The sequence below is a fragment of the Mytilus edulis genome, chromosome 12 (assembly GCF_963676685.1).
Source record: "Mytilus edulis chromosome 12, xbMytEdul2.2, whole genome shotgun sequence".
NCBI lineage: Eukaryota > Metazoa > Mollusca > Bivalvia > Mytilida > Mytilidae > Mytilus > Mytilus edulis.
Window position 1 is genome coordinate 19,394,635 of NC_092355.1, and position 9,325 is coordinate 19,403,959.

The 9,325-nt window shown below is 31.8% G+C and overlaps 1 protein-coding gene across 1 annotated transcript; it reads left to right on the forward strand.

The window, feature by feature from the left end:
• The first annotated feature begins 3,021 nt into the window (after nt 1-3,021).
• Nucleotides 3,022-6,352, forward strand: LOC139497920 (uncharacterized). The gene is made up of 2 exons (XM_071286162.1): nt 3,022-3,223; nt 4,526-6,352. The coding sequence occupies exon 2, from the start codon at nt 4,541-4,543 to the stop codon at nt 6,221-6,223; it is 1,683 nt and encodes a 560-aa protein (XP_071142263.1). The 5' UTR covers nt 3,022-3,223; nt 4,526-4,540; the 3' UTR covers nt 6,224-6,352.
• The last annotated feature ends 2,973 nt before the right edge of the window (nt 6,353-9,325 follow it).

The following is a 9,325-nucleotide window of genomic DNA, read 5'->3' on the forward strand; positions in this document are numbered from 1 at the left end:
GAGTAATACCACGTTTTAGTGAAAATTATGTGAATAAAGTCTGTTAATGGGTTGGACAATTGAAATTGTGTCAGTTAAGAGTTATTTAGCCACGAAAATAGTTGTGCTACCTTTATATTTGAAAATGTTAAAAATGAGATGTTCTTGAGTAAAAAAAAATATTGTAAGGGTTCCGCGGAACCCAGTGTCTCGCCTACTTTTGCTGTAAATCGCAGGCTAAAAAAAATGAGGAAAAAATTCAATAAAAATTTTCCTCTTGATACTATCTTATGATTGTAAGAAGCTTCTGTCCAAGTTTAGTAAAAATTTAGGATAGTGAATGAATCTAATAAATGTTTTGAAAACTTTAACTGCCGACTGTATGTAATGTTAACTGGAAGAAAATCTAAGTCCATTTAAAAGTAAAATACAGAATAAATAGAGTTTTTTTACAATATTTACTTCTGGATACTATCTTATGATCATAAATAAGCTTCTGTCCAAGTTTGGTACAAATCCAGGATAGTTTAAGAAAGTTATTAAATTTTAAAAAACTTTAACCACAGAGTGAATGTAATGTTTCCCCGCAGAAAAACTAAGTCCATTCAAAAGTAAAATACGGAAAAAAATGGATTTACTTAATTACAAAATTTACTTCTCGATACTATCTTATGTCATAAACAAACTTCTGTCCATGTTTGGTACAAACTAAGGATAGTTTAAGAAAGTTATTAAAACTTTTAAAACTTTAACCACAGAGTGAATGTAATGTTTCCCCGCAGAACAAACTAAGTCCATGATTTATAAGTAAAATACGGAAAAAATGGAATTTTATTTTTACAAAATTTACTTCTGGATACTATCTTAATATGATCTCAAACAAGCTTCTGTCCAAGGTTGTTAGAAATCCAGTATAGTTCAAGAAAGTTATTAAAATTTCAAAAACTTTAACCACAGAGACGACGACGGAATGTAGGATCGCTTAGTCTCGCTTTTTCGACTAAAGTCGAAGGCTCGACAAAAAATAATAATACGATGCAACACTATCCTTCCAGTAAAAGCATTTTTATTTTGACCTTCTTTGCATTTTACTCAAGAGTGTGTCACTGCAATATAGCGTGATCTGGGTTGGTCGCTGGAATATGCATGAATTTATTATTAACGATTTCAATCAGCCTTAATTTTTGTGTCTGCTCAAAGTAGCATGTTCTCAAATCCGATTGAACGTGTCTTTCTAATACAACACAGGGTACATATATAACGTGTTGTCGTTTTCATATGCACATGACATTTGTCACTGGACGTTTAGGTGGTACCCAACACTACAGGGAGATAACTCTGTAAAGTCAGTGATAAGTTTTAATTACGTTGTGTTGTAAAGGGAATAATAAGCTTCTCGAAGATCAAAATTGGTGTTTGTCAAACTGCTATATAACCAGTTAATTTTTCTGACAAAACGATTGGTTCAAATTTTTTGAAATTTTTATATTTCTGTTAAAGGTTCAAATTAAATACTTTGTCAAAATTTTATCCAAATTAAACGAACCACATTGATTTTAGTGAAAGTGTTCGGTACCACCTTAATCCTAATTCCTCAGCATCATCCAATTGTTTTTTTGTCTTGTATTACTTAATCATCTGTTGTTTACAAATCATTCTAAAGAAGTAAATGGAAAGGAGCGAATGCAGCTACAAATGGTTGTATTAAAATTTAATTCATTTTATTCCGTTTAGTTCCTTTTCTACATATGAGCAGAGGAGAACTGCAGGTGTCCACATGTAAACGTCAAGCATTTGTCACCAATATGAGTACATCGCAATCCGTTACTGTTTCAACACCCAGGGGGGTTTCATGTCTTTATTCTTAAACAATTTGTTTTCTTCTCTTTTTTAGCAATGCATCACTCTCTACTGTCCTTATCTTTTATTTTGTATTCTGTATCTCCATCCAGATTCTCGTGTATACCATGAGGGTACGGATTGGGGGGTGTTGTTTATTTCTGTATTCTTTAAATGGTTATGTTACTTTTCTCTACATTTTATTTATCTTACCCATTATTCTTTCTCTATTCTTTATATTTAGGCATCCCAATATACTGATGTTTAGTTACATTATGACGTTAATCTCTGATTTATATACTGGTTACCAATGTAGATGACAAATTGGTGTCATTCATGACAATTAAACAGAATCCACATGATATATGCGACCATTCTCGGATAAAATCAATTTTACTTTAATTTAACACTTTTTGAAACCATTTTTATCAATTTTCAATATCCATTGCCTACATTGTTATTGTTCATGTGTTTTGTTCCGTATATTTTATATTTCATTGCTCATGTTTTGTTTCCGTATATATTTTATGTTCCATTGCTCAAGTGTTGTTTCCGTATATTTTAGCCGGTCGTCTTGAGCCTACCAAATGAACACACCATAAAGTAATAAAATTATACTTTTATTGTCATTCATAACTCTTAACAGACTAATTAACAGACCGGGTTTTATACATCCGACCCATTAACAGACCAGGTTTTTAATAAAGATTGATTTATGTCACCAAAATACAGATTTTCGTGTAGATTTTTCACAAAATGATATCAATTTGGTTAACACTCATAATGCCTGTCTTTTTTCGATGTTCAAAATAGTGCATGCAAGTAAATTCAACCCAAGTGTCATTTTGTGTACATTTTGTGTGTGTAAAATGTGTATAAATTTACTGATGAGTAATTTGCCTTTTCATTTTATAGATCGTACATAGAAGCTAGAAAAATAATAATTACACCACTGGATTCAGTACATTGAATAGTTTTGTCAGACATAAATATTTTTTATGATAAACATATATTTAAAAGGTTATACAATGAAACATTCTGAGTTTTCAATGATTTTCTCGATAACACCTGATTAACAGACTTTAGCCAACCCGATTAACAGACCCACTGCCGATATAGCCGCATACTCAATATAGATTAACCGACCAATCTCTCGGTTAGCCGAGTGTCGGCCGTGTACACACTACACATAATTGTTTAATTGTGCGAATCGGTGTATTTAAATCGAAGTAATGTCGGGTTTAGAGCCATTGATGAATTTCAATGGTATGTGAACATATCAAGTATCATTTAAATCGATAAAATTATATAAATAGTATCATATTAAGGCAACTGGGACAAATATTGAACATTATACTTCATAGTACAGTTTAGTTCCAAACACCATCCAAGCATTTTGCCAAGGGTAAGAATTACTTTATACTTATAACATTTTGACATAATAGTACACTGGTTTTGTAACACATTTTATAATTACTAAAACTATTCTTATGTATTTAAGGTCGGGTTTCACACTTGGACACTGCTGCTAATACGTTTATAAATATACAATTGCAAATTAACGCAACAGTAGTATACTGATGTCGAAAGTCGTAAATCGATTTAGAGAAAACAAATCCGGGTTACAAACTTAAACTGGGGTAAACACATCATCAATAAGAAGAAAACAACGAAACAACAGAAACACTTAAGTGCAACAAAAAAAATTACAACGAAACACACACAGCAACGAACTATAAGACTACAACACCTACATTTGTAGATCTGTTTTGAAAGAATATATATGTTTAACAGAATGAATATGTTGAAAAGGTCCCTTTTGTACGGCATTTCGGCTCTTATAGTCATAGGTGCTTCAGCATATGATCATGTTATTAACCCCTATAGTTCCTCCCCCTTATTATCATAAATCTTTGGTCGACTATGGTCGAGATTCACATTGATAGTAAACATGGATATTTAGAGTAAAAATATGGTGCAAATATTAGTACATATATAATACAAATAAGTGATATATTGAAATATCAATTATGACCAGCAACGTCACATGACCAAATCACTTGATGATTCCTACATTTATATGTTGTCTTGAATAAGGATGTATTTTAATGTTTTGTGCCAAAACTATAGTAGTTAAAGAGGCACATGAAATAGCGAACATTGTAAGAAAAGAAAATAAATATTTATTATTTTAATGTATTTAATAATTGAGATCCGGTTGAATGACATGGGCTCTTTGCATTCTCTAGGTATGACTTATCATTTTTTATCCAGTGTAAGTTTAAGATGAAGCTGAAAGGAACAACTCTCCATCAGATTGCTCTTTTTTTGTTCAATTATATATCTCCTTTAAGTGAACTAATGACTGCGTATCTATTGTTTTACCGTGATATATCAGATACATCTAATAATATTACAAATTTTAAAAAAAACCTGAACTCAAATTAAAATTCAAAACAGAAAGTCCATAATCAAATGGCAAAGTCAAAAGAAAAGACACATCAAACGAATGGATAACAAATGACTGACTTGGTACAAGCATTTTTTAATGTATACCGTGGTGGATTGAAACTGGTTATATAAATAGTTAAACCTTCCACTTGTATGACAGTCGCATCAAATTCCATTATATTTACAACACATTATAAAAAATTGTTACATGAGCAGAAATAAACAAGTCGTTAATGTGTCAATCATTTTTTTTCAGAAATAGCTATATACAATGGCATCGCCAAGTAAAGAATTCTGTACTCTTTGTAAAGAGAAAGATGTCACCAGTGATGCAGTCACGTGGTGTTTAGAATGCGAGGTCTTACTTTGTATTGACTGCGAAAAACATCATACAAAGTTAAGATCATCTAAAGACCATAAAACAATATCGGCTGAACGTTATCATGAATTACCTTCATTTGTAAAAGAAACAAGCAATATGTGTAAAATCCATGACAGAAAGTTCGAACTATACTGTTCTTTCCACGTTTGCGCCTGTTGTGTCAATTGCGTCACTGATGAACATCAAACATGTCAGACCATAAAGCCTTTGTCTGACATTCTAAAACAAGTGAAGTCATCAGATGCAGTTCCTCTCCTTGAAAAAGAGCTAAAAGATCTGAAAAAACATATTGAAGAGATAAAAGATTATTTGCGAAACAGAATAAGTATAAATGCAATCCAGAAAACAGAGGCAATTCAGAACATCCAAGCCATGCGTAAATCGATCGATGATCACCTGAACCAACTAGAACAGGAACTTCTTAAAGATCTAGAAATTGAACATTCAAAATTGAAACCTGAAATCGAAACACTCTTGCACGAAGTAGATAGACGAGCAAAACAGATAAAGAAATTGCAAAACGCTTTTGCAAATATGACTAAATATGCAACTGAACTTCAAACTTATATTGGTCTGAAAGAAATTAAGAATATCACATCACAAGAGAGGAATTACATTGATGATTTAAAGCGTGGTTCTAATTTAAACGAACGTAACTTGCATGTGACAACTTCGCCTGATCTTGCTTCCATTCTACATGATGTCAAATCATTTGGAGAAATTACAATTGACACCAATCCTTGTAATGTTCAGGAAAATGTGGAAAGGAAAGATCAAGCTCTGTATTTAGTTCCTGATCCAATGATAGATCAAATAAAGCCATCGTTCTCAAACAAACTAAATGTACCTTTAGAAAGATCATTACGTATTGCTGATTGTTGCATACTACCGGATTGTAATTATTTAATTGTTGATTCAGTTAGCAAGGATTTGCTTTTGTTTAAGAATAATGGGACATTTATCCGAACGGTGTTGTCATTTGAAAAAACACCTGGAAGTGTGTGTTTTGTGAAAGATGGTACAGTAGCTGTTTCATTTGATGGGGAAGTGGCTGCTCTTGTTGATATATACAAAAGTCAGGTTGACAGAAATTTTAAGTTTCCTGAGGTATATTGTTATGGAGTTTCAAGTGATGGTCCCGTTCTGGTCATATCAATGCCTTATGAAAAAAATCTCATTGTTATGAACCTTCTAGACGAATCAAAACAAAACTTAGAAGGAATATATGTGAATTACATTTCATTGGTCAAGGGTTATATTTACGGTACCAATTTTTTTCATAACACGGTAAAGTGCTACACATTGAGAGGGGAATTGCTTTGGACTTTTAAACACGAGAACATTGATAAACCAACAGGAATTGCATTAGATAAACATGGATTTATTTATGTTGTTTGCAGGATTAGTAATAAAATAGTTGTATTTTCGCCTGATAGAAAATCATGCAGGACAATTTTAAATCACGATAATGGAATGAAAGCTCCTCAATCAATTGATATTGATATGAAATCAGAACTAATGTTAATTTCAAGTTCAAAAGAAGATTTGGATCCGTTACTATTTAAACTCTAAATCACAGAATTTATCCTTATTAGTATAAATTGTTCAATAACCTTCAGCTAGTATTGTTACATAATCTGTAGGATTTTTTTATCATAGCAATATTAAAGTATGTACAGACAAATAAAAGCAACCATATTATACGGGTGTTCACAGGTCGTAAATTTATTGAAAGCAAACAAATCCAGGTTACAAACAAAATCCGAGGAAACACATAAACTATAACAGGAAAACAAACGAACAACAAGAACACTGAAGTAAGCAACATTAAAAAATCGCTAACGTGCACAGAAACGAACTATTTGATAACAAATATTATATTCCTGACGTGGTAAAGGACATTTCAAAAATAAAATGGTGGGTTGAGCCTGGTTGAATGCCTAGGCAAACCTCTGCAACGTAATAATATGTCTACCTAAACCTGCTTAGTCGCTGTGATTATTGTGTCCAAGTGTTATCACATACAATAGATGCCTGCATCCCACAAGTTTACATGCAAATATTATAGAACATTTTTTTTTGTTTGACCTATAGTTGTTAATTTCTGTGTCATTTTGGTCTCTTGTGGACAGTTATCTCATTGGCAATCATACCACATCTTCTTTTTTTTTTATAATAACTCAAAATTAATCAACATTTCTTATGAGCCATTATAAGGTCATATATCAAAGTGAGTTGAAAGTTTCTGTCAGTAGTCTTTAACGATGATGTACAAGTGATTGTTTATGAATGTTCGGTTTAGACAATGCAACAATCACATGCTCCTTAAAAATACTTAGAAGGAAAGAAAAAACTATCCAAAAATAGAGTGAAAAGCATTCTACGAAGTTTATTGGAATTTAGAGTGAATACAAAAACTAAAAATAATTCTTAAATATGAATAAAGGCTACATTAGTATATACTGCTGTTCAAAAATCATAACTCAATTCTGAAAAAAACAAAACCGGGTAAAAAAACTAAAACCAAGGGTAACACCTTGACTATAAGAGGAAAACAACAACAAAAAAACAAACACTGAAGTGCAACAAAAACAAATGACAATGTAACATACATAGGAGTGAACTTTTAGATAACAACTTCCATATACCGGACTTGGTACAGGACATTTTAAGAACCAGATGTTTCGCAGGGCGCAGCTTTATACGACCGCAGAGGTCGAACCCTGAACGTTTTGGCCAAGTATGGACACAACATTCAAGCTGGATACAGCTCTGATTTGGATTGTGATTAAATAGTTGACACAGCATAGGTTTCTGACACAGAATGAATGTGGTCTAATTAACTTAATTTTTTTTTGCTTTTGGGCAATTCACTTTGCTGTTGAATATTTATCCTCTCCAAAAAAAAAATATTTGAAGAAATTTTCTTTTTAATTTCTGAAATCTGAAATGGGAAAAATTGACCGTCCCCCATTTTTTTTCCACCTCCCCCTTTCCCTTATTCCAAAAATGATCTCAAAACAAATTTCGAATGACAACAATGACTACTCTTTTAAATACATCATAAAGTATTAAAATATAAACTGTCATACAGTCATGGTTAAAATTAATATTAATTAATAGTAACTTCTAAAAAATAAATGGGGAATGTGTCCAAAGGAACACAGATGATGCTCCGCTAGCATATAACGTTATAAAGGGACATAACTCAAGAACTGAAAAAGTGAAGCTGCCAAAAATTGAACTTAAACTGAGTTTAGAGGTAACATAATATACACATTTCATTAAATTTAGTTGAGACAAACTTAAGTTAAGAGAACAGAAACGAAATAATTTTTCAATTTTCCACTTTTAACTAGGCATAAACCTAGAAAGGTAATCAAAGTGCTTGTAATCACTGAATGGTAAAGATTGCTATAATTTATCAGTTGGTAGTAAAGGTGAATATTGCATTGTATATTATATATAGCGTTGATTTAAGTTGATTCAATTTTTATTCTAGAAAAAGAAAGAAAAGTCCAATTTTCAAAGAAGATTTCAAAAAGCATTGGTTTTAGGTGTGATTCAACAACCATTCTGGACAAAGAAAGATAACTCCAATTTATTGTCTTGAAACTACAAAAATGCTTGTTTTTTGCCCCTTTATTCTAGACTGTTGACCCCGTAATCCTTAAAATATATCTCAACCTTGTACTTATGGTATTTAACATTGTGGTACAATTTCAGAACAATTGAAATACTTATACACAACTTATTGTCTTGACACCAGATAAATGCTTGTTGTGGGCCCCTTATTCCTTAACCTTAGGGACCATAACCCCCAAAATCAATCCAAAACTTCCTTTTGTGATTATAAACATTGTGTTAAAATTCTATTGATTTCTATTTACTTATACTAAAGTTATTATCCGCAAACCATCTGTCTTAGGACGACGAGGACGACAACGCCTACGCTGATGTGATACCAATATTTTTGTGGTCGTATAAAAATGGTTGGTTGAACCTGATTCTGCAGCTAGCCAAACTTCATGTTTTATGGCAATGTGAAATATTTCTCTAACATGACAACATTACATGACAGGAATTAAGTACAATAAATTCAAGAACACTCAGGACAGAGAAATACATAAATAAATAATATAATAGTACACTTTGACATGTTGACCACAAATTAACAAGAATACCTAAAATAAGTTTTAACAGTACACAAATACACCATAGCAGAATTAAATACCATGTGTCACATGAAAGAATATCATAATAATTGTTCCAGGGTGAGACCATTATATCTCAATTGTATTTTATATGTTCATGGCGCTTTGTTTTATTTGTTTGTATACTATTCTATATTTAAGAAATAATTCTGTCATGCATTGCTTTTTATGCTCATTTCAACATGTGTAGGCACTACATCTATCAATATCGTCATACTGAGGAACACCAATAAAACTGTCCATTTCGATCGTCAACACTGTTCAGATTACAACTGATATTGCTATTTCAATTGTGATGACAATCAAGTGAAGCCATGTTTTATTGTAATTAGAACATGGTTTTGTTTCCAAATTGAAAATATGACATATCACAATGTGTAATAAGTTCACCAGAGCTTAAGTGTATGTGCTTTATACTATGTAATATCAAAACTCTTTGTCTATCTCTATAATGATTCAG